Here is a 26,324-nt window from a genome sequence, read left to right on the forward strand (position 1 = left end):
AAGGTTAAGATCTGGAACTCTCTGTGTACCGAATCCAGGTACAAGTCAGCTACTTTGTGGCTGCCCATGTAACTGACATTTTTCTAGTAAAACTGAATACAATCAACTTTTTTTTTTAAGTGAAAGCACTCTTGTATGAAATTGGTGCCAATTTCTATTTCATTATTTAACAGTGTGGTATTTTTTAATTGCTGCAGCTGTAGATAGAATTTCTGATTTAAAATTGGACCAAACTAGCACATCACAATAGAGCATCATTATGTGGCATGACTGAGAATTGATATGCAGCTTCAGTTTCTCTCCCAAGAAGGCTTCCAATCTTAATTTTGTTGCTGTGGGACAATACTGAGTGGAAGCAATGTACTTGCCTGTGAGGAGAGAGATCAAATCAAATGGAGAGTCTTCGTTGAGTTACTCCTTCAACCCTTCTGATTGCTAGCATAAATAGAAATGTTAGTCTTCTAGAAACAAGGGCTGTCCCGAATCCTTGCACGCAAGATCTGCATGGCTGGGGAGGAATCAGGAAGTGAGAACAGTGAAATAATTTGTCTAAATTTGCTAGCATATCCTCAAACACGATCTCAACTCACATAACATCTCTTACACCAGAATAGCCTGCTGCTCTCCTTCTACCTCAGCTGTAAATGGACCTTAATAGAAATGATGAGCTGTCATTTCAATGGACCTGGGATGAGGCAGAACCAGCTTGCCTAGAATTACATCAAAGCAGTCATTGACAGAAATGTATTTGCATCAAAGGGTTGTGTTGTGCCTTGTATTTTCTTTTTCTTTTCATTTGTTTTCGGCTAAATATGAAGAAAACCGACTCAGTACATATTTGAATATCTGATTTTTAGTATGGATAATATTTAGAATGAGTATGTTGTATGTTTTCCCTTTTCTGTAATAACCATTGAAATTAGCATGAATGTAATCATGCAAAAAGTTGAAAAGTTTCTAAATATAAAATTATGAAAAATCAAAAGCAGAAATCAAAATATTTCAAATGAAAATTTCCTGGGCCGGACTCATCAGAAACTATCAAAAGAAGTGTGAATATAGTAACTGCATTTTCTTTCATAACTAGTACAACAGGTAAACATGTCTTGTTTACAGTCTTGAATGTGTTACAAGGTAGTAATAACCACTGGTTGAAATGATATCAAACTGTGAGAACCAAGGTCAAATCGCTTTATCGGTGTCAGCTTGACACTGAATTGTGTCTATGCCTTGGAATACATTTCAGCATGTGCATGTGTCCTTTAAAGTGCGCAGATGTAGAATAACATTTTAATTTTTCTAATTTTGATTTTCCCTTTTTTCTATGACTGACAATGATGTCCTGCTTGTACAATATGTGATGAGGCTTGAATTGAATACTAGAATATATAAAGCAGATACAGGGCAATATTGTAGCTTCTGTATGCATCTTGATGTAATAAGCCATGAATAGTTGTTCAGAGAAGTAACTGTGGTGTGGAGCTTCAAACCTTCCATACCATTAAGGCTCGTAGATAAAATGCTGTCTTTAAGCCCCCATTCTAATCAGTCTCCAACTCACCAGACATTTTGCGTTAGCAAAAACCCAGATTTTGTGGTAGTAATGACCTCAAAACTGTCGAGCTTCACCATCATTAACTCCTCTGAAACTGCCAGCCACTTCTAGAATTCACAGATGCGCAGTTATACACGATAATCCAGAAGTTGCTCCCCTTATGCTGTAATATCTCTGTTAAATACCCGTCTAAAAGTTACACCCTGTTGGTGAGATGTAACTTTTTTTTAAGAACCCCACTAGGCCTGGAAAACTAATTTTATTTTTGACTAATTTCATTTATATCCTGTTACAAAAAATCCATAGTTTTTAAATATTTGTTAATTTGTTTTATAGTTCAATATTTCAGCTTCTAATGTGTACATCCCAATCTTTATTTTGCTTTCTGTAAAGTTTATAAAACGTGAAGGATGGTCATGTATTTTACTTCCTGGTTTGTGGTCTGAGAATTCTTCAGTGTGATTGGCTACTTACCCTGGTTGATTACATCCCTGATGCTGGAAGCCTGACAATCCCCTTGACTTGGCCCCAGATTCAAGTTAACATCGGGAAAGATGAAATCCATGCTACAGAGATTATTAGATTTTTGTGGGCAGTTTTCTTTGAGGGCAGTGTTGAGTGCCTTTCGCTTTGCCACTGACCACAAAATCTAGGTCAATGTGTCCTTTCCATGGTTATTTTTCAGATGGCTAATTAAAATTCCTAACTGCCAGAAGCAGTTGCTAACATCCAAACTTATCAGTTAAGTCTGGGATTCGCTCACTTGCTCAACCATGCTTCCATTTTAAAATGCAAGAAACAATGAGAGTTTTATTTCATCTGTTTGTACTTTGACCACAGAACCCACAGTGGTGCCAACTACCTCTGCTGCTAGATCACAACCAGTCAGAAATGTACCTACCTCAGGCCAGATCTTAAGTATGACTCCAGGTCCTTCTACCACCCAGCCTGCCTCTGTGACAGAGTCTTCAGGAGTTCCTACAACCATTGGTACAGCAGGTCCTCCAACAGTGGGTATGTACCTAAGTTTGTGTGACTTGAAGCCAAATTGTACAATCACGTATCCAAGACACACATCCCAGTCATTTTTTGTTACCCAAGGCCACTTTAACGTGTAAATCCCTCCCAGATTTAAATTACAGTGCTTTTCTGATCTCTCTCTTTATTTGATTAATTGGTAAGCCTGTTTAATGAGTAGTACAGGTTTTCAGCAAAAGAAATGCTTTGATGACCTATGTGTCAGTTGTGGCTCAGTTGCTAGCACATTCACCTCTGAGTCAGAAGGATGCGGGTTCAGGTCCCACCCCAAAAGGCTTGAGCTCAAAAACATAGACTGACGCTCCAGTCCAGTACTGAGGAAGTGTTGCACTGTCGGCGGTGTCGTGTTTGGGATGAGATGTTAAACCAAGGCCCCATCTGCGCGCTCGAGTGAATGTAAAAGATTGAATGGCACTATTTTGAAGAGGAGCAGGGGGATTCTGCTCTGTGTCCTGACCAATATTTATCCCTTTATTAACATCTCAAACAGATTATTTGGTCATTTCCATTTGTGGGCCCAAATTAGCTGCTGTGTTTCCTACATTAACATAGTGACGACACTTCAGAAGTACCTCATTGGCTGTAAGGTACTTTGGGACATCCAGAGGCTGTGAAAGGCACTATATAAATGCAACTCTCTGTCTTGCAACCAGGATTCTTTGCTTGTAGAGTGGGAAGGAAATTGTTCTCTGACTGGCTTAAACTTCTTCTTTTTGTGTACCTCTCCCTAAAGTCCCAAATGAAGTATAGGTGGAGAGAAAGATGACATAAGGAAGATGTGAGTGTTGACAATTGTACTAGGGTTAGTGGAGTCTCCCCTGAACTGGGAAAAGTGGAGCTAATTATGTCAGGCTAGGGGTCTGAAGCTAGAGATACCTTAGATTCAGATACTCCATGAATATCTTGCCTACCAATTCCCCTAGAGGGCTAGACATTGTTGGCACTTAACTTTGTCAGTGCAAACATGAATTCACTGTGTCTGATTGTCCAGTACCTTGAGATAAAGGAATAGGCCTTAATTTCTATCTCTTAAAAGCTCCAAAGTACTGGAGAAATAGCACTGGTATTGAGTATCCAGGTAACGAGACATACCAGGAGTGATTTGTTGAGATAATTAACTGGAGAGAAATTCATGACAGGGCAGTTGGGGAGTTTTTTTCCGTCTTGGGGCAGAGAAGAGGAAGATTTACTTTGTTTCTGGCTTGGGAGTGCTGATTGCTAACATCGAGTGTCAGAAATAAGAAGGTTTTTGTTCCTATGGATTGATGACCTTCACTTTGATGAAAATAAAAATTCACCCAAAACGTAAGAAATTATTGAGACAATTCGGCAAGTCTAGAATGGTTTACTTTCAGTGCGAGAACTGCAGAATGTTGTAAAGGGCTTGAATACACCTGAGGTGCAGTTCTATGTGTCTTTGGAAATATTATATTGATGGCGATGTGGCAGATCCTCTCGTGAAACTCTGTCTGTGTGCCTTGTTCTGATTTCAAGATGCTGCCTGCCATCCAAAATATGGCTTGTTGCTTTTCCATTTGTTTGCAGACATCTTTACCCTTGGTATCAAAATAGACAGAGCTCCTACTAAGTTGAAATAGAACAAGTAGGCCTTTCGGCCTAAAAAAAAAGTATTGGCCAGTTGAGATTCAAATCCCCAGACCTTGTCTATTAAATAAATTGCAGTCGTAGCTCCATTCTAAAGTGTTCAAATGATACTCCACACATTCCATTTCCATTTTCCTGACTAACCCCAGAACAGTTCACTGCAGAACCTCCCTCTCTCCCCCTCCCCCACTAATTTATTCACCTCTGAAAGTCGTGGAGGTAGCCTGTTAAATTCAACAGACAAGTGGGAATTTTCCATAGATTCTAGAATAAGAGAAAGAGACATATTTGTAATACAGTGTGGTTGCTGTAATTAGTACAGCGAAAATAACTTGCATTTTTATCAAACCTTTCATGCCAAGACACTTCACAAGGAAGCCAGGGGGATAGAAGAGGAAAATAAGTAACGGTGAATGGCTGAAAAGGTATATTTTGCGGAAACCTTTGAAGATAGGCATGACAAAGAAGTTTATGAAGAACAATAAGCAGCGAAGTTGTTGCTGAAGGATTTGCTGCTTATGGTGCAATGGAAGAAGTGCATACAGGACTCGCGAGGGTGCATGCTGAGGCATATGATTGGAGAAAATTACTGCTTGAGAGTGGATCAAATCCATGGGGGTGGTGGGAGTGGATGTAGGCATATGAAGTGAAGGATATTTAAGTGAGGTAAAGCTAAATGTACATCAATAATGCAATTTTTTTCACAGTTTGCAGTGGGTGAGATTACCAAAATGCTTTACACTTGAGTCTGCAGGGGCATGGGTGGGGCATTATACTACTGTAGTGCTATACTATAGAAGAAGTTGAATTTATTCTTTTCAACCATACAGTCAGGTGTGTCTGTTATTGTAACATAGAATGTTAAGATGCACATAGAAAAATCTGCAGGACTCTGATCGCCTGGTAAATACAGTGTTGAATGATAATCCATACAGACCAATAAAAACTCTAGGTTTGATTCTTTCAGCACACTGGGTTAATCTAAGCTAGCTCATTTTCTCGCTAAAGACCCCTGCTTGAAGCAAACAGATGTAGAAATATTGGCGTACAATGTAATTGGAAATGACAAATTTTAAAATTTGTATTTAGTGACATTTTTATTGCTAATTGACCATTTTTTTGCGTATTCTTTTACATTGATGAATGCTGCGGTAGTTTTTTTTTAATGTAAATGATTCAGCAACCTATTGATCCTGCTGGCTCAACATTTACATTAGCCTGTACGGTTAACCAGATTTGTCCCCCTTTTAAACAGTAGTACTTTTTGACCTCTGGTCATGATATGGATAAGTGGCAGAAATATAAGTAAATAATGGAAGGTGATGTAAAGTTGTCATAGGTCTCCATTTGAACACTGCTTTGAGAACCACTTTGTAATGTAAGAGTGCCTGAAATTTCCCAGACAAAAGTTTGATCTTTGTTACTTTTCCTCAAAGATGATGCACGGAGAGTTGGGTCAAGCGCAGTGCCAGAAGCTGGTCCTGGGGCAATGCCAAGACTCCCATCCTGCTGTCCTCAGCATTCACCATGTGGGGGATCTTTGCAAGGACACAACTCATTAGGACATCCTCATCCAAGCTGTCTTCAGCAACATAACCACCAGTTTCAGCACCACCCTGGTGCCCACTCTACAGTGCCACCATCAATGCCTTCGTTTCCTGAATCGAACTGTCCTTTGGAGAGACCTGCTGTAGTGCCAGCACCTTGTGGAGCTAACGGAAATGCAGGTGGCCAATATCACGATCAGGTTTGTATTCTTTCACTCAAAAAAAAAAACTGGGGAAGGGCACGGATAGTGAGTATTTGCGCTTGCTAAACAGGAACATTATTCTGATGCTTTAAGAATATAATACATCATTCAAGTTGTGTTTTATAATGGAGTTTAATAACTACTTGAGGCCTATAAATTGTGCTTTGATGTACATCCATTTCCTACAGGAAAAAGTCGAGAATGTTTGATTAAAAACTGATTCTTAAAATGGCAAATGTCTAAATGTGCTTTGATTTATAGGTTTGCTACAACATAGTTCTTTGCAACTAGAATTTTAGTGTTTAATTAAGTGCATTATTCTGTTCTAAATTCAGCCAATTTTAAGCTACTTAGCACTTCCATATGTCATTATTCAAATAATTCTGGTATTGCACAATACACTATTTTGAGAAGCAAAGGCTTAAGACTGTTTTGCAATTAAAATGTCAATAGGTTTAAAAACCTAAATTGACATACATTTGAACTTTTGCACATTTCTGACAGTTTCATGCAACAAATGTGAACATTATAATAATGAAATCCATAGTGACAATAACTTATTTATATAAAGCCTTTAATGTAATAAAGTGACCCAAGGTTATTTACAGGAGCATTATAAAACAAAGTATGACACAAAGCCACAAAAGGAGATATTAGGTCAGATGACCAAAAACTTGGTCAAAGCGGTGGGTTTTAAGCAGCATATTAAAGGAGGAAAGCAAGGCTGAGAGGCGTAGGGAGGATGTTCCAGAGCATGGGGCCTAGGCAGCTGAAGGCATGCTCACTGATGCTAGAGCCATTAAAATCAGGGATGCACAAGAGGCCAGAATTAGATGAGCCCCGATATCTTCAAGGGTTTTGGGGATGGAGGAGAATACTGACATAGGGAGGGTTGAGGCCATGGAGGGATCTGAAAACAAGGATGAGAATTTTAAAATCAAGGTGTTGCTTGACCAAGAGCCAGTATAAGTCAGCGAGCACAGGGGTGATGGGGGAAAAGGACTTGGTGTGAATTAAGACTTGGGCAGCAGAGTTTTGGATTACCTCAAGTTTACGGAGAGTAGAATGTGCGAGAGCCTGGAGTACATATGAACTAGGAGCAAGAGTAGGCTATTTGGCCCCTTGGACTTGCTGCCCCATTCTATAAGATCATGGCTGATCCGTTTGTGGACTCAACTCCACTTTCCTGCCTACCTCCAATACTATTTGACTCCCTTGTTTCTCAAGAATTTGTCTACCTCTGCCTTAAAACATTCAAGGATCTGCCTCCAGTGCTCTTTGGGGAAGAGAGTTCCACAGACTCATGACCTTCAGAGAAAAAATTTCCCCTCACCTCTGTCTTAAATGGGAGACCCCTTATTTTTCAACTGTGCCCCCTAGTTTTAGTCTCCCCCACAAGGGGAAACATCCTTTTCAACAGTGTGTTGGAATAATCAAGTCTAGGGGTAGCAAAGGCACAAAGGAGGGTTTCAGCAGCAGTTAGAAACATAGAAAATAGGAGCAGGAGTAGGCCGTTCAGCCCTTTGAGCCTGCAACGCCATTCAGTACGATCGTGGCTGATCGTCCAAACTCAGTACCTTGTTCTCCCTGTATCCCTTGATTCCTTTAGCCCTAAGAACTGTATCTAACTCATTCTTGAATATATTTAATGATTTGGTCTCATCTGCTTTCTGTGGTAGAGAATTCCGCAGGTTCACCACTCTCTGGGTGAAGAAACCCCTTCTTATCTCAGTCCTAAATGGCTTACCCCTTATCCTTGGACTATGACCCCTCGTCCTGGACTGCCCGCCATTGGGAACATCCTTTCTGCATCCAGTCTGTTCAGTCCTGTTAGAATTTAGTAGGTTTCTATGAGATCCCCTCTCATTCTTCTAAACTCTAGCGAATACAAGCCTAATCAACCCAATCTCTCTCCGTACGTCAGTCCTGCCATCCCAGGAATCAGTCTGGTGAACCTTTGCTGCACTCCCTCCATAGCAAGAACATCTTTCCTCAGATGAGACCAAAACTGCACACAATGCTCCAGATGTGGTCTCACCAAGGCCTTGTATAATTGCAGCAAGACATCCTTGCTCCTGTACTCGAATCCTCTCGCTATGTAGGCCAACATACCATTTGCCGCCTTAACTGCCTGTTGCACCTGCATGCTTGCTTTCAGCGACTGGTGCACAAGGACACTCAGGTCTCGCTACACCTTCCCCTTTCCCAATCTATCTTCTCTTCTTTCTTCTTCTTTGGCCTCCTTGTCTTGGGAGACAATGGGTAAGCGCCAGGAGGTGGTCAGTGGTTTGTGGAGCAGCGCCTGGAGTGGCTATAAAGGCCAATACTAGAGCCAATCTAACATCGTTCAGATAATCTGCCTTTCTGTTTTTGCCACCCATGTGGATAACCTCACATTTATCCACATTATATTGCATCTGTCATGTATTCGCCCACTCATTCAACCTGTCCAAATCACACTGGAGCTTCTCTGCATCCTCCTCACACTCGCACCCAGCTTTTTGTCGTCTGCCAACTTGGATATATTACATTTAATTCCTTCATCTATATAATTAACATATATTGTGAATAGCTGGAGTCTTAGCACTGATCTCCGCGGTACCCCGTTAGTCACTGCCTGCCACTTGGAAAAAAGACCCGTTTATTCCTACTCTTTGTTTTTTGTCTGCCAACCAGTTCTCTATCCATGTCAGTACCTTACCCCTAATCCCATGTGCTTTAATTTTGCACGCTAATCTCTTATGTGGGTCCGTATTGAAAGCCTTCTGAAAGTCTAAATACACCACATCCACTCGTTCTCCCTTATCTATTCTACTAGTTACATCCTCAAAAAACTCGAGTACATTTGTCAAGCATGATTTCCCTTTTGTAAATCCATGTTGACTTTGTCCGATCATGTAATTGTTTTCCAAGTGCTCTATTACATCTTTTATAATGGCCTCTAGCATTTTCTCACTACTGATGTCAGGGTAACCGGTCTATAATTCCCTGTTGTCTCTCTGCCTCCTTTTTTAAATAGTGGGGTTACATTAGCTACCCTCCAATCCATTGGAACTGTTCCAGGATCGAGAGAATTTTGAAAAATGATGAGCTGAGACGGGGCAAAGTTGGATAATTTTAAGGTGGTGGAAATAGGCGGTCTTGGTGATGGCATGAGTATGAGGTCAGAAGCTCATCTCGAGGTCAAATGTGAAACCTAGGTTGCGAACAGACTGGCTTAATCTCAGACTGCTGCAAGGGAGAGGAATGGCGTTGGTAGATAGGGAATAGAGTTTGGAGCGTGGTCGAAAACAATGGCTTCAGTCTTCCCAGTATTTAATTGGACGAAATTTCTACTCATTCAGTATTGGATGTCAGATGAGCAGACATTAGAACATTAGACTGATAATTTAGCACTGTAAAACAGTAGGAAAGCCGAGTGAAGTATTTTCAGTGTGAAGTGCTCCCACAAGAAGTAAAGTGGATGCAACAAAGGCTGGAGTTTCTTGGAAAAATAAAAAATTTTAAATGAGACTTGGAGGCATATGACAAAACTCTGGCTAATACAGAAGAAAATCATGTGGAATGTAGAAAACGTAGAGGGGAAGCAAAAAAGATTGAAGAGGTTCATTTGAAGATAATTTGGTCGGTGACAAGAAAATGGCAAAGAATTTTATAAACTTAAATAAAAGAATCGAAGAAAGGCTAGAGCCGATTTAAAAACATAAGGAAAGGCGTAATACTGAAAAGGTTTGTGGTGATCAGTCAACTGAGCAATGGTTGCAAATAAGCTTCAACAGACCATAATGTGGAATAAAATTAATACTTAGAACGATGTGGGTTGATACAAATTTTAAGAAGCATTTGAGAGAAAAGTAACTAAAAGCTAACATTTTTGCTATTGTATTATGGTCTTTTAATGCAGTAGTGACTGAGAGCTGAATCCTTTCAGACTATGTCTTTCAATATAAGAATGGTGCTGCTTGCTTTTAAGAAGTATGTAATTCATTTGCTGAACCAGTGCAGGTTGTATTGATATTTCCCAAATCAAAGATAGACTGTCTGTTTAAGTTATAACTTTCTGTCTGTTAATCATTTTTAGTTTCAATTTGAATTTGGAAAGCAGAATGTAATCAGTTATTATTATTGTGCCATACATGAAGTCATGCTTGGTAGAAATTCTAAATCATAAATGACTGAAAGTGAGCATACATAATCAATGAAATTATGGACAATGTGTTTTATAATTTGACCTATCTGCAATGATCTACATATTACTGTCATTGTGATTTTTTTTTTAAGCAGACGCTGCCTGTTGATTTAAGCAGTGGTGGTGTTAGGAACCATGGAAGCGGGAGTTTCCATGGTACTTCTGCATTTGATCCCTGTTGTCCTGGGTCTTCCTCACGCACTGCAGTATATGGAGCGCAAGCAGCTGCTGGAACAAGCCAGCCTGTAGCTGTCGAAGGATATACTTCCGGGGTGGTAGGACAGGTTCAAGGTCAACCACAGCCACCACTTGCTTCCTGCCGACATTATATGCATCCTACCTGTAAGCCTTGTTTTTCAGATTTTTGTAATATTTTGCTATTTGTGGTAGTGGCCATCACTTTAAGTTGCTATCTGACATACCATCTAATGTTCTGTCAGAAAATAGCATTTTATCCATGAATGTGGTAAACATAATAATGGTTGTACATCTAATGTGAATAATTTCATTTACTATTCCTGAAACTGATGGGTTAGATAAGGATGTTATAGATATTTTTAGTTACAGTATTTATATTTGATTAAATAAACTCTACTATTTTTTCCTCCGCTGCAACTTGTTATACAGTGAGTTGTTAAGTTGTGCTGTGAGGGAGAGTTAGACGCCAAGTCAATCCATCTCACTATTGCATTCTTCTTAGCAGATGCTTTGCAAGACACCCAAAAACACAAAACTTGGCTGCGCTCGAGGTTGGGAAACAGTTCTGCAGACTTTTTAATTGAATTCCTGTGTTTACAGTGTCTGCATTACTAAGTCCAGTACAGACATTGTAAATATTTAATTTACAAATTTAAGTGGTTGCCCATCAACACTTGGTCAAAATCCTGGAACTCCCTTCCTAACAGCTCTGTGGGTCTACCTATCCCGCATGGACTGCAGCGGTTCAAGAAAGCAGCTCACCACCACCTTCTCGAGGGCAATTAGGGATGGGCAATAAATGCTGGCCTAGCCAGTGACGTCCACATCCCATGAATGAATAAAAAAAAAGAACCAAATTTCCAAAGGCTAAGTACTAAAATGATGCAGTTATTTTGGTCTGATACTTCAGATCCTTCATTATAAATTCCCACTTAGCCGAAGGGCAATTAGGGAAGGCTCAATGTAGATCCAATCACAATGCTTCATGCTAGCCACAGAGATGGTTTTGTTTTTAAAAATCAGGAAATGAAATGCTCCATGAATGACATTGTAATGTCTTCTTTGCTGCTAGTAATGCAATCACTGACATGGATCCCTCTCTCCTTTGTAATTTATGATAAAGGTAAGAATGGGATCAATTGTGATGTCCCAAGTTTAAACAGCCAGATAGTTTTATCTAGGCTGATGTGTGATAATTCTTGACCATTGTACCAGAAAGTGATCAGCACCAGTGGAACTATACTCAACCTTCAGCCACAGCCTTTAAAAGAGGAGGAGAGAAAATTGTGGGGGTGGGGGGACAGGGGGGAATTATGTATGAAATCCAAAATTTTCTAGAAGTGGCCCAAAAAATAGAAGGTGACATAAGGAAAATGTCAACTAAATGTAAAATGCCTTTCCTCGTCCCCCACTGTTCATCTTTCTGGTTATATTACCGCAGAGGAAAATTACTCAATGTTTGATTTTAAAACTGAACATAAGGATGGTAAATGTCTAAATCTGCTTTGAGTCTTAAATTTGTTACTACCTAGCTGTTTGCAATTAGCATTTTTGTACTATTTTTTAGGCAGTAAAGTGAATTTTTCTGTCCTAATTACAATCAATTTTAAGCTACTTACAAGGTCTGTAAGTAATCATTCAAGTTAGTCTGGTGTTCAGGGAATAAACTAGTTTTGAGAAGCAAACCTTAAGAGTTTGTTCTTTCTCTTTAGATCTTTATCAATGATATTCTGTGCTTAAGAGATGGTGATTGTCGACAGCGTGGTGATGGTTAATCTGGTTACAATCCTATCTTGTTTCTTCACTTTTGTTGCCTCTTAAGAGTTGCACCTGATATCAAAATTTTTCAAATCCACTGCAGAATAAACTGATTTTTTTTTTAATGTGTATTTTCTTTTACTTAGCAAGGAGAAGCACTTTTTCTCCACATGGCACTCCACAACAGTATGACAAAGATTGAGAGCTCTGCACCTGAAAGATTGCAAGCTCCAATCCGTTTGCCACTACACAGTGTCAAGTGACTGTGCTATTATCATTGCTATAGTACAAGAGCAAAATCTCTACTATTTTTAGATTTTTTTTCTATTTAATACTAAAGATCCTAGTTGCTGCATTTGAACCCTGGAACCTTTAGTTTACTGAGCCTCATGGAGCTCTCATGTTAGACTGTATGCAGAAAAGTTAAAGCTTCGTGATGAATTAACTGTTTTCAGTCAGATCTGTGGGGATGCCATAATTAGCTTTAGTGTCCCTATAGTTTCTGTTTTTAACTGCTGTCTAGTGATCCAGAATGTTTGCATATTGAATTCTGGTGAGGGTGGAGAGCGACTAAGTAATGTAGTGGGTTAGACACTGGTCTTACACCTATGGGACCTGGATTCGAATCCAACTAGAAGGATCCCATGCAAAATAACTTTGGGCAATCTCATTCGAGTTCCTAGTGACCGTGAACCTACATCACAAAATCACCCTTCTATATCATTCATTGGGAATCTTTCTGACAGGAACCATGCTGTGACTTCTCTAAGAAATAGAAACATTGTCACACTGGTGCAGTAGGGGGTGGCCCTTCTGGTTGAATAGTGGGAGTTTTTCTTTGCCCTGGCTGTGCTATACAAGATGTTGTTAGAGAATGACATTGGGTGCCTGAAATCGAGGAGTTCCATTCCCCAACATGAACATCCCTGACCTTGATGAGCACAAAAACAGGAGGTGCAAATCTGATTGGCTATGATGCATTCAATGGTTGTGTAGACTGTGAATACTCATTTTGTAGGCTAATGCATGATAAATGGCCAGATGAATGGTAAGATATCAGAATTGCCAGAATCCATGGGAGCAACAACTTTGAGAGGGAGGGATAATGAGTGAAAATTGTGGAACATAACAGCAATTGTTTTTTTTTTAAATCTTAGTTTGTATGTATTATTAATAATTTCCTTTTCCCATGAAATTTTTGATACTGCACGGTACTTCAGCTTAGCTGCTAATTTTGATTTTATTTACTGTTTCCTTCCAGATGCCCCATTGCCAAGACCACTGCACCACCAAGCTACCACATGCCCACATGCACATGGAAATCCTCCCCCTCCACCACAACCCCCTCCCCAACCAGAGTATGCTATTCCACACCCAGTGCACCCTTTCCACCCACAGATTCCCCCTCATCCTTCAGCTCATACTGTACCACCACCACCTCCACCACCTCCGCATCATCTTCCTGCAGCAGCAGCAACAATGCCACACCATATCCCTGCTCCACCGCCTTCCTCTCAAAGACTGCATCACCATGAAATGCTTCAAAGAATGGAGGCACAGCGAAGAAGAATGATGCAACATCCAACGTAAGTGAAATGCCGTGACTCTATGGTGGTACCAACAATTTTTGTTCTTAACTGTGCCAGCATATTTGGACAGTTACTTTAAGTGCCAGAGACTTGTAAATTCCCATATGTTCCTTGAAAAATTAAAAGTTGGATTATCTTAGTTTCATACTTGTGACCTGTCTAAAACGAAAATATACGCAGTTAATAAAAAAAAAAGTGCTGGAAAAACTCAGCAGGTCTGGCAGCATCTGTGGAGAGAGAAGCGGAGTTAGCGTTTCAGGTCAATGACCCTTCAGAACCCGCAGATATAAGAAATATAAAAGGTTATAAGCAAGTGAGGTGGGGGTGGGGCAAGAGATAACAAAGGAGAAGGTGTAGATAGGACAAGGTCACAGAATAGCTGACCAGAAGGTCATGGAGCAAAGGCAAACAATATGTTTAATGGTGTGCTGAAAGACAAAGCATTCGTACAGATAGAGTGTTAATGGACTGAAAACTGAACAGCCACAAGTACAAACATGAAAAAAAGAACAGTGGGTAGGCACAGTAGAAACAAACTGAACAAACGAAAATAAAATAAACACAAAAAATGAAAGAAAAAATAACTAAAGATAAAAGTAAAATGGGGGCCCCGTCACGCTCTGAAATTATTGAACTCAATGTTCAGTCTGGCAGGCTGTAGCATGCCTAATCGGTAAATGAGATGCTGTTCCTCGAGCTTGCCCCACCCCCGCTTTACTTGCTTAAAATCTTTTACATTTCTTATATCTGCCAGTTCTGAAGAAGGGTCACTGACCTGAAAAGTTAACTCTGCTTCTTTCTCCACAGATGCTGCCAGACCTGCTGAGTTTTTCCAACACTTTCTGTTTTTATTTCCAATTTCCAGCATCCGCAGTATTTTGCTTTTATTTTATTATATACGCAGTTAATATTGCCACTTGTGTAGTCTCCCAGTTTGTGTCTTTCAAAGTGTTTTTGTATGTCTTTCTGGTCTCCACATTTTGCATGAAACAGTTTCATTCCATGTGCTGTTACTTGGAGACTTACTAATTCAAAACGTAGACATTTGACAGCAGGTATGATGAAATTGGACACTTTCTATTATTTCCTTGAAGACTCAGTGACTAAATGTCCTGCTGGAGATTTTTCCCATTGAAAAATCTAAACCACCATATTTTGAAGAATCCCAAATGAGTTAATGGTGTGTTATATGTCCATTATAACTGCCAGTATTTCACTGGACATTGGGAATATCTGTATACAGTAGCGGTACAGCAGTAGTTAAATGCTGCATATCATACGGAAAAATTTAGATGGCTACAAAATTCACTTAATCTGATGCAAGGACAACAGATGAAGACTTTAACAGTGGTAGATTTCAATAATATTTTAGAAGGCACCAATATGTCATTCTCTAAGGCTGTCTGCACTCCTGCAGATGCAGCAGCCATTTCCTGCCCTTCCCTCACGCCATTGACATGTTTGAAGCATGGCCAACGGAAGCCTACTAAAATTATCAATTAATTTGATCGCAGGAAATTCACCAGGCTCAGTGTCAACTGTACCATGGTGAATGGAAAAGCCCATCCCACCAAACATCTGCTAAAGATAAATCTCAGCTGGAATGTTTTGATGGTCAGCATAATTTCTGGCAGGTGATGGTTCTCTTGCTGTTTAAACTTTTAGGTAAAGCTCACAGAGATATCAAGAAAAAGCTTATTTTGTTATGGATTAAAACTGGTTAGTACATTAGGTACATTAAAAAGCTTTTATGTTCACAGGCATTCCATAGTTATACTGTTTCTTTCCTGACATGCTCAAAAAGGCTAGAATCTTGAATGCATAATGTAAGTGTGAATAATAATATGAAGGGGGCTTCCACTCCTGCTAAATTTCATCCAGTGCAGTGACTGAATGTTAAATTCAATTTTAAGCCCATCAACCCAAAACTGCAAATTTAGCGAACATGTTAGCAAAAGGAATTTAAAGATCAAATTTGCCGAGATGGTGATTTTTGGTTAATAACCTAAAGTATTTAGATATCCCATTTAATCCTGCAGAAAACAAAATGTGTCTCAGTCCTAATTTTGAAGTTTATAGTTTGTAACCTCTACTCATCTGGCATTTTTGATGGCATGTATAATTTGAGTTGTTACTACATAATTTTGCGTGTATTAACTTTTTATATTTCTTTTCCAGTCGAGCACATGAGCGACCTCCACCACATCCACATCGTATGCATCCTAACTATGGTCATGGACATCATATTCATGTTCCTCAGACAATGTCATCACATCCTCGACAACCACCGGAGAGGCCAACCTGGTCAGTAGAGAATCTTCCTGTTTAATTTTTGCCTGTAGCCATTTTATGCTCTAGTTTCTAAGCTGCTAAGTTTCTACGGTTGCAGAGCCCAAGATTTTATTCCTATGCTATGGTGTGGTTTCATTTTAATTTATTAACTAACGTTTACTCTGTGATGCCAATAAACTTCTGAGTGAATTTAGAAATTGGTAAATAATAATGATTGAATTCGCTGAACATCTTGTAGAGAGATGAAGAAAGGGATCTCAACCCAAAATGTTAATCTGGGTTTTCAAATGTTAACAGTCTATTGCATATTGCCAACCTTTTCTGTTTGTATTATAAATATCTTCTCTGCTGGTTGTAGCTTCTGATGCACAGCAGCATTGAAAACGCTCTTGAATCGTATTGCCCAGCTAAAATGAAGTTTTGGACTTCAATGACTATGAAAAAATTTCATGGTCAAAGAATTGTTACAAATTGCTTATTGGTTATTTTAACAGCAAATAATTTGTTCTGCATGTCATTTTGATTTATTAGCCTTGTTCAAGGCCATTGATACTGGAGTTTACATAAAACAAATTGGACTAGTCATCCCGGACAAGTGATTTTCCTCGTTATCCATGGGTTCTTTCTGCTCGTTATTGGTTGCTTTTTCTAAATAATATGTAACACTTTAGTATTGCTGAAAATAGCGACATGTTGTCAAAGCTTTTTGTCTTGCAGTCATCAGGACAAACCGCAAGAATAACCAATGTAAGGGAAAACAGCTACTTATACTGCATGAGAAGAGAGTGTTGATTAGTTGGCAAATGAATTCTGGTAGAGGCGTTGCCATGAAGAATGCACCAGTTTATGGTGACTGACAGTTAACTGCCAAGCTTCATTTGAAATTTAAACCAGGCAGCTTAACCCTGGTCAAGGCATTGCCCTGAGGAATGAACCAGCGAATGGATGTCACTTATTTTGTTTAGCTGAAACAGGTGCAATGTTTGTACATATTCTTTCTGTCTGCAAAGAACAGGGCCCTGTGTATTAATATATGTAGCTTCCAGTACGCGCAAATACGCCACACTGCGAGCCCTACTGACGATCTTAAATTGGTTGTCAGTGGAATTCTTAGCACACTGAGGATTATTTAGCAAATGTTGTCCAATCGCGGAATTACATGTTGGACACTGTTTTGAGTTTTGCAAGCACAGGCTGGTTGGGTACAGCCGGTACATTGCCTGTTGCTACTGCATAGTCGCAGCGTGAAACAGCTAGCTTTACCTGTTGCTCAAATTTTTGGGATACATTACCCTTCCAGGAATATTTGAGGTAGACTGGGCAGTTCTCAGGGCTGAAAAAGATGGCCTTAGGCCCATTCAATAAGTTTGCACCATATACAGCGAGAACATGTGTGGTGTTCGCCCCCAACTGGATGCTGCCGTCAAGCCAAAAAGACATCCTGCCTATCTCACAAATGAGTAAAGTGATGTATGAATTTCAGTGCCAGTGTGATGCTAGATATGTATGCCATACATCCCAAAGACTGGTGGATCATATCAAACAACATGTCCCTTCCGCTGTTCACAACGGGCAATGTACGAGCTGTACCCAACCAGCCCATGCTTGTAAAACTCAAAACACAGTGTCCAACATTAGATGTGATTCCACGATTGGGCAACATTTGCTAAATAATCCACAGTGTACTAAGAATTCCGCTGACAACCGATATAAGATTGTCACTAGGGCTTGCAGTGTGGCGCATTTGCGCGTACTGGAACCTACACATATTAATACACAGGGTCCTGTTCTTTGCAGACAGAATATGTACAAACATTGCACCTGTTTCAGCTGAACAAAATAAGTGACAGCCATTCGCTGGTTCATTCCTCAGGGCAATGCCTTGATCAATCAGAGTCAAGCTGGCTGGTTTAAATATCAAACGAAGCTTGGCAGTTAACTGTCAGTCACCGTAAACTGTTTCATTCTCCATGGCAATGCCTCTACCAATCAGAGTTCACTTGCCAACCATCAACACTCTGTTCTCATGCAGTATAAGTTGTTGTTTTCCCTTACATTGGTTATTCTTGTGGTTTGTCCTGATGACTGCAAGACGAGAAGCTTCGACAACACATTTCTATTTTCAGCAATACTCGAGTTCTGTACTACTAAACGACTATAAGTAACACTTAGTTCATTATTCATAGCTACAAAATAACAAAGTAGTGCAGGTTTAACACTTAAGTGAAGAATTAATAAACTTTTTTTTAACTATTGCAGGGATCTGGGCATTGACCCAGGGGTAACTGCAGCACCGTATCCACCAAGTCACCTTCCCCCTCACTTGGCTCATTACCACCCACCTCCACCTCCTCGACTTCACCACTTCCCAATTGGAGCACTGCCATTTATGGTGAGCAAAGAGTGGATAATATTTCACAATTAATTGGCCCTAAATGTGATCAGAAATCATGTTTATGACAATTGCCTTTTCAAATGGTCACTTCTTCAACATATTTAAAAGATCTTTGTCATAAGCTTTAAATCCACTCGACTTGATTGAATCTAGTTTGGCCACCTGAGACTTTGATGTGGTTTAATTCTAGTTTCTGGTACATGTTTTTATGTATGTAGTTTGCATTGTAAATTATTTACAAATGGTATTGTCAAAAATGTGTTAGGCTTGCTGTATTGTATGGTGGTGTTGCTATAGTTTCTCACCTCTTTTAATTTGGGAGGGGAATAGAAGGAGAGGGAGTTGTGCACTGCTGCTTCAACTGCAGGCCTCTGTGCTGAAAAACAGATGTAAAGCCTATTAGTAGACCACAGTATCAAGAAAAAAACACTGTACCAGCTTAAAGAGGTAAATAAAGGCTGGTGTGTACTTTGAATTTAAAACTCTTCCCCAATTTGTACCATAATTTTTTGAAGAATTTAGCTGTCTATCTTCTATATGTTAGGAAATGTCATCCATTTGACAAGACATTTCTTTTTGCACATAAAACCTTCGTTTCAGATTTCTGCTTTCCCCAGAATCACTCGAATAACTTAGCTTGCAGTAGCTACTTTGACATACCGATTGGATGCTTCCAGACTGATCTGGACTCCCAAATAAATGAATAGTTCAGACATGCTGCAAGACATACTTCAGCTGCTACCTCCATCTTGACTCCGATGTCAGTGGAGTAATTTTGCTTTATTAATTGGCATCAGAATTACAACAGCTTGCATTATATATAGTGCCTTTAGCTAGTAAAATGTCCCAAGGCTCTTCCAAGAATTCTATCAAACAAAAAAATTTGATACCAAGCCACAGTGATGTTAAGACAGGTGACCAAATCTTGGTCAAAGAGGTAGGTTTTAAGGAGCATATTAGAGGAGGAGAGGGAGACATATGTTTAGGAAAGGAATTCCAGAACTTGAGGCTTAGGCAGCTGAAAGCACAGCTGCCAATGGTGGGTGATGAAAATTGGTGATGCTCAAGAGGCCAGAATTGGTGGAGCGTAAAGATGTCTGAGAGTTCTGGGACTAAAGGAAATTGCAGAGGTAAGGAAGGGTGAGGCCATGGAGAGATTTGAACACGAGGAGAATTTTAAATTTGAGATGTTGCCGGAAGCACGAACTGATGGAGGTCAGTAGGCACAGCGGTGATGGGTGAACAGGACATGGTGAGAGTTCAGATACAGGCAGTAGAGTTTTGGATGAGCTGAAGTTTAAGGAGGGTAGAATGTGGGAGGCCAGCCAAGTGTGCATTGGAATAGTTGCCTGAGGTAACAAATGCATGGATGAGGTTTCAGTAGCCGATGGGCTGAGGCTAGGGTGGAGACAGGCAATATGGCTGAGGTGGAAGTGGCCATTCTTGGTGATGGAGCAGATATGGGGTTGGAAGCACAGCTCAGGGTCCAGTAGGATGCCGAGTTTGCGAATAATTTAGTTCAGTCTCGAGCAGCAGGGATGGCTAGTAAACAGAAATTTACTACGTTGCTATATGATGAGTTGCTTTTGAATGCATCAGTTTTAATTTAGAATCCTGACTGAACATGTTGTACATTTCTAGATTGCCCAGTTGAACTTATAATACATATAAAAGCCAGAACTAAATTTCGCACTCAATAGTCAAATGGCTTAATGGAAGTATTTTATGCAGACATTTAATGACAGTTATAAAAAGAAAAAGGTTATATTGATTGGGTGTTGATGTGTGCTATTTACCATCCAAAAGGGGAAGTTAAATATTATTTGAAAATTATTCTATTGCTAGTAAAACCTTGCTAATCTTTCAGGAAAAGAAGCTGATGAAATTAAGATGACTAGTAAGAATGAGTTCACCCACTGAGCTGAAAATGGAAACAGCTGAACTCTTTGGGATATTATTTGTTCATAAAAGGCCAGAACTAAGCAAGAAGTTAAGTTATATATAATCAACACAAACTACAGAAGCAGATAATGCTCATTTTTTTCAGAGCTTGAAGTGTAGTTTAATGTTTGTTTCTGATTTAAAAACTCAAGATAGATTACACATATAGGTTACTACTAATTTTGTTCTAACACCATCTGTAAATCAGACATTTGAAATCTGGCCATGTCAGAGAAATGAACTGTATGGTTACAGTGTTCTGCTTCATATCCTATAGTTTCTACTCCCCATAGTTGGATTAACATCCTGGCCATTACTTGACTAATTAAGTGACCTTAAGCTGCTTGGGAGCTACAAAATGAATATTATTACAGGCGAAACAAAAACAGAAAATGCTGGCAAAACACATCAGGGCAGTCAGCAACTGTGGAGAGAACAAACTAGTTATTGTTTTAGATGTGAACCCTTCTGTTTAAGAAAGTTCAAAATAATTAAACGTTTTTAGTATATTTTAAATCTTTTTCCACACTACACTACATTTTCATGGGCAGTTTTGCAATTGTAATGTTATTAATGCAGCTATTCAACTGTATTTATCAGGACATGCCACAAAATTGATCTGGCAAAAATGGCACATGAACTGCTTAAATTTCTCTAGCAATTTTCATGTATGAAAATTTCTCGGGGCCCTTAATGATCAGGAAAATAGGGCAGGAGAAATTTGAAGGCAGGACAAGAAGTTTTTTTTTGAGCCTTTTGAAAGAAATGGGAGATATAGTGAGATTGAGTGATTTAGGGAGAGAGTTTTAGAAAGCATAGGCATATTAACTGAAGGATTGGCCACAGCTGATGGAGTGGAAGGAATGGAGCCCAAGCAGTAAGGCAGACTTGGTGAGAAACGGAAGGTACAGAATGGAGGAAATCATTCAAGTAGGAAAAGCAAAGGCTGTGGAGGAATTTGAAAATTAGGGTAAAGACCTTGAAATTGGTACTTTAGAGGACTGGGAGTTTCGAACCTTGACCAGAACAGATGGATTGCACAATTGAGTTCCTGAGAGATGTTGCTCAGTGTGACAAAATTGTGACACATTTATTAGTGTGCACTGGACATAAGACGTTTAATATATTAAAGCTCCCACAGTCATTTGGTGAATGCGAGTTTTTTTATATATATATATATATATATATATGAACACTGACAGTCTGAGAAAAAACCCCTCTGGTCCATCCAGCCTATCCCACACAATTGTTTACACACTCCATCCAACCCAAAAACCCCATGTGACCTCCTGGGAGTGGTGAAAAACCAGATTAAAAACCCAGGCCAGTTTAGGGCCAAATATCAATGAAATTCCTCTCCTGACCACCCCCGCCCCCCCCCCCCCCCCCCCCTCTCCAAGGCAATCAAAGCTAGTTCAGGAGATAATTCTAGCCCTGATGATTCTATGCAGCCTCACAGCTCCAGGGACCCGGGTTCGATTCTGGGTACTGCCTGTGTGGAGTTTGCAAGTTCTCCCTGTGTCTGCGTGGGTTTTCGCCGGGTGCTCCAGTTTCCTCCCACAGCCAAAAGACTTGCAGGTGATAGGTAAATTGGCCATTATAAATTGCCCCTAGTGTAGGTAGGGAATATGGGATTATTGTAGGGTTAGTATAAAATGGGTGGTTGTTGGTCGGCACAGACTCGGTGGGCCGAAGGGCCTGTTTCAGTGCTGTATCTCTAAATTAACTTTTGTATGAAGTGATTTCCACCCCAACCAGAAACAGGTCTGACTCGCTTCAAGAAATTCAGTGAATTGGTGTCCACTAGAGGAGCCTTTTCAAGGTCCACTGTTCTCTAGAAAAAGAACTACCTACTGACATCTAAGCTAAACCTGGTCTTGTACAACTTAAAATTGGACCTCCCTAATCTCTAATTGGAACAAGCTGTGAACTCGAACACAAAATCCTTTCATCATCTTAGCAACCTCGATCAGATCACCTCTAAGTCTATGCATCTCTAAAGTATAAAGTCCCAGATCTTATGGCCTATCTTGATAACTAAGATGCTTTAAACTGGAAATTGGTCTAGTGGCCATCCTGCACCCTTCCCAAAGTCTCAATATCACCCACCATATATGAGACCAAACTGGGCACTGTATTCTAACTGAGGTCTGACGAAGATCTTGCATAAGGACAAAATAATATGCATTGTCTTTTATTCCATTATCCTATAAATATATCCCAACATAATTGGCTGTAGCTATCGCTTCATGTTCTTACTCATGAACCTTTCAAGATTTATGCTCTAGAATGGGCAGGTTTCATTCTTCCTCCACCTGCTTTAATGCTTTTCGCTGAAGGGTGTATTGGTGTTTAGTGATGACCCTGTCTACATGCAAAAGGCTGCACTTGTCCAAGTGAGACATCATTTTTCAGTAACAAATCCCCAATGCATCAAGATCCATCTGAAGCAGTCAAGCATCGTCTGCAGTCCTGACACTTGTACAAATCTTTGTATCATCTGCAAATTTGCAGATCATGCCCCCAACACCTACATCTAGGTCATTAGTAAAAACCGTAAAGAGCAACGGTCCCAGCACCAGTCCCTGCGGTGATCAAACTCTGAACATATCCAAATCCATCTATAACTGCCGCCGCCTTACATTCTTCGAGCCAGTATTCTATCCAACTCATTATATTCCTGTTAATACCAGTCCCTTCGATCTTGTCGAGAAGCCTCTTGTGTGGTACCTGGTCAAAAGCTTTTTGGAAGCCTAACTGGACAGTGTCGATGGGGTTTCCCTCATTCACCATCTTGGTGACTTCTTCAAAAAATGCAATCAACTTTGTAAGCCATATTGAGTGCCCCTAAAGTGTCCCTCTCTATCGAAGTAACACAATTGTTTACGTATAAAATTTCCCTTTGAAATGTTTATATGGACGCTTTTAATGTAAAATGTTGACACAAAAACGTGACCTCAGGAAGTTGTGTACACAATGTTTTAGTTGAAGGACAATATCTTTGCAGACTTGACCTTAGATGGGAGTTTGTAATATAATTTTAGGCTGTTAAGCTAAAATATATTTTTCTTGCATAGGCAGTGCCACCAGACATGGCAGGCTACCCTCACATCCGTTACATTTCCTCAAGGTTGGAAGGAAGGTTTCCAGGCCTCAGAGCTACCTATGAGGTAGGTACCAGGAAATGTAACTTTGAAATTAAAGTGGTGATAAATCTTGCTCTTTTATCTAAAAAGGTGTGTGAGTATGTTAAAGCAAAAATGTGTATGTCAACGTATTTCTCATTCACAGGATTTGCTGCATTTAGAAGAACGACTGGGTAATGTTAATCGAGGTGCCTCACAGAGTACAATTGAGCGATGCACATACCCACACAAATATAAAAAGGTACAAACAGTTCCTTATTACTTCAATATTAATTTCCAATTTATATTATTTAAAAGATCATTTATATGTTTTTTTAACAACTGAGAAATTATTTTTAATAAGAAATGAGTTGAAATTATTACTGCAAATGCTTTTTGTGATCTCTATGGTTGAACCACCTGACAAACTTGAATTTGTGGTAACAAGGCGATAACTGACTTACAGAGGAAACTGCAGTACAAACAGGAAGAAGAGGATGGAATAGAGGATGATACTGAGGAGAAATGTACCATCTGTCTGTCTATCCTAGAAGAAGGAGAAGATGTTAGGTAAGATGGTTTTGAAAATAAATATTCTCCGTTGTTTGGCTGAATGCAAGCAAACATTTCAAAGTCTAAAGTTTTTTCATACGCTTATTTGATTCCTTACAAAAATGATTGAATACTAAAAAATCTTAATTAACTGTCAAACTTGGTGATGCAAAGGGCAATAAATTGAAGAGTTCTCTTTCTAGTTTAAAAACCTGCTGTGTTTAAATTGGATCTTGGATAGTACTCCATGTCGCAGATGTCAATAAACACATTCTTCCATTTTTAACTGTAAAGAAAATTTTATATGGTATTATTAAGTACCTAATAAACTAGCTATCAACCTGTAATCTTCATGCATATGATTGTCCTGCTGTAAAGCAATTTGTCTGCTGTGGTAGCTGAAATACAGCTATGTTGGAGCTTAACTTGTTTGTTTTTGTCTGCTTTTGCTGTTAAAGCCATTATTAAAGTCTCAAATTCGTGGACAAAAATAATACATACCCTCTTGAAATAATGTGCTTTTTCTATTTATCATCCCTATCAAATTGTATTTTTTTTTTATCACAAGACGACTCTTGCTATCCATATCCCTTATCAAAAATCAAACCATCAAAAATTGCCATTTTTTGCATGAAATGCTGATGAGCCTTATTTTGGGAAATTGTTAGGATTCTTAAATTCATAACAATGGAGGAAGCTGAATAAATATAGTTAGAAGTGTGATTTCTGGATTATCACTGGATCTGCTTATGTAATTCAGTCTTCACCAATCGAGCATTTATTTACATGCTGTGTTAAGTGGAGAAGAAATGATTTAAGTGCAGATTTAACTGACACTGAAAGATAATGCTAATGCTGAAACTCCCTTCTAGACAAAGATGTACATATTTATATCTAAATAAAACTCTCAATGCTTTTTTTTTCTTCCTCCCTTCATACAGACGCCTTCCCTGCATGCACCTCTTCCATCAAGTGTGTGTGGACCAGTGGCTGACTACCAATAAGAAATGCCCCATCTGCAGAGTGGACATTGAGGCTCAGCTGTCTGCAGATAGTTGACATCTTATTCAGTAACTCTTCTCAGTACTGCAGTCAACCAAAGATGGCATGAATAACCTGCGCAGATTCAAAAGCATTGAACCTAGAGTGCGGCTACGCCACATAGTACAATTTATGCTAGGCCTACAATGATATTTCAGTATAGAGTTTAAATTTTAATGTATTTATGAAGCTTTTTTATGTGGCTTTTTATGTTTTTCCAAGTCATTTTATTTTGCATGGTTCCTTGGATTGCATTTCTTTGCACATAACGGGCTTTATGTCCTCAGACTTGCAGGCAAGATTAGCTGCTCTAGATAGAAACAAAGTCATTTTCATGATGCCTTGCTTTACTGGAATAGAATATGTCATCAGTCACTAACCCTGGACTTTAATTTAAACATTTATATTAGATTGTGTATATAGATTGTGATCTGTTCATTAAGGAGGAATATCAAGACATTCCGTGATTAGGAAAACAGCTGCTGTATTGTAGAAACTCATCGTCAGACAGCAACAAACCAATCAATGGGATCCCATCCCAACCAGTTGCCATTGAAAGGAGTATATATCCAACCATATAAACTGTTTAGGTTTTTAATAAAAATCCATTCTTCTTTGGCACAGTGGTAGATGTAATTTTTAAGAATGTCAATTCTACAAGACTAATGGGTTCACAAATTTTTATTTCATTTTTTTCACTTTGTTTTTGATTTATTTTGGTTTTCCCTTTACTATTTTAGCTGTTTGACTGCCATTAAACAGCTCTAACACTAATGTTATCTAAATTAGCTGTATTGCGTATACTTGCACATCTGATGATTTGTAATGGTGAGCTAGTCAGATTGTAGAACAAGGTTCTGAATGAAGTCATCAATAAACACGTCTAGGTAATGTATTTTGAAGGCAGATTGCAGAATTATGGCTGTTAAAGATTCAGGTGAAGTGTTGGAATGCAGTACCAATGGCAGGTATCCATGCATTCACAGATTTGTAAAGGTCCCTGGATGCATTTTTCAGGGGGTCTTAGTTTTAAAGTTAATAAAGATAGTTAACTCCATGCTGGCTGTTTTTCCTCTTAATTAAAATGTTTCTCCAATTCCGCTTGTATCAAATATATCACGAGTTTTGTTGATATTCACACTGATAATTGTTCTGATTACATTCTGTTTTACTTCTGATCTAAACTTATTAATGGATAAAGGAGGAAAAGGATGGTGGAAATTTGTTTTTTGCAGGAGCATCAAAAACCTGCTCAACATTAGGCCTTTGTAGTACGTAATCAGACATCTGCCATTT

The 26,324-nt window shown here is 39.2% G+C and overlaps 1 protein-coding gene across 5 annotated transcripts in view; it reads left to right on the forward strand.

Annotated features, from left to right (window-relative positions):
* The window catches only part of rnf111 (ring finger protein 111), a 128,256-nt gene extending 102,144 nt beyond the window's left edge, over positions 1 to 26,112 (forward strand). For 2 of the 5 annotated variants that reach the window (XM_068017904.1, XM_068017907.1), the window contains exons 5-14: positions 2,396 to 2,569; positions 5,635 to 5,945; positions 10,230 to 10,479; positions 13,355 to 13,679; positions 15,861 to 15,986; positions 18,234 to 18,366; positions 23,388 to 23,480; positions 23,602 to 23,697; positions 23,884 to 24,005; positions 24,929 to 26,112. In XM_068017904.1, coding sequence (XP_067874005.1) covers positions 2,396 to 2,569; positions 5,635 to 5,945; positions 10,230 to 10,479; positions 13,355 to 13,679; positions 15,861 to 15,986; positions 18,234 to 18,366; positions 23,388 to 23,480; positions 23,602 to 23,697; positions 23,884 to 24,005; positions 24,929 to 25,046 — 1,748 coding nt within the window. In that variant the 3' untranslated portion in view covers positions 25,047 to 26,112. The remainder of the gene's footprint in view (positions 1 to 2,395; positions 2,570 to 5,634; positions 5,946 to 10,229; positions 10,480 to 13,354; positions 13,680 to 15,860; positions 15,987 to 18,233; positions 18,367 to 23,387; positions 23,481 to 23,601; positions 23,698 to 23,883; positions 24,006 to 24,928) is intronic. The other 3 variants (XM_068017909.1, XM_068017910.1, XM_068017908.1) reach the window with 3 other exon arrangements.
* Positions 26,113 to 26,324: the final 212 nt, after the last annotated feature.

The sequence above is a fragment of the Heterodontus francisci genome, chromosome 38 (genome assembly GCF_036365525.1).
Source record: "Heterodontus francisci isolate sHetFra1 chromosome 38, sHetFra1.hap1, whole genome shotgun sequence".
Taxonomy (NCBI): Eukaryota; Metazoa; Chordata; class Chondrichthyes; order Heterodontiformes; family Heterodontidae; genus Heterodontus; species Heterodontus francisci.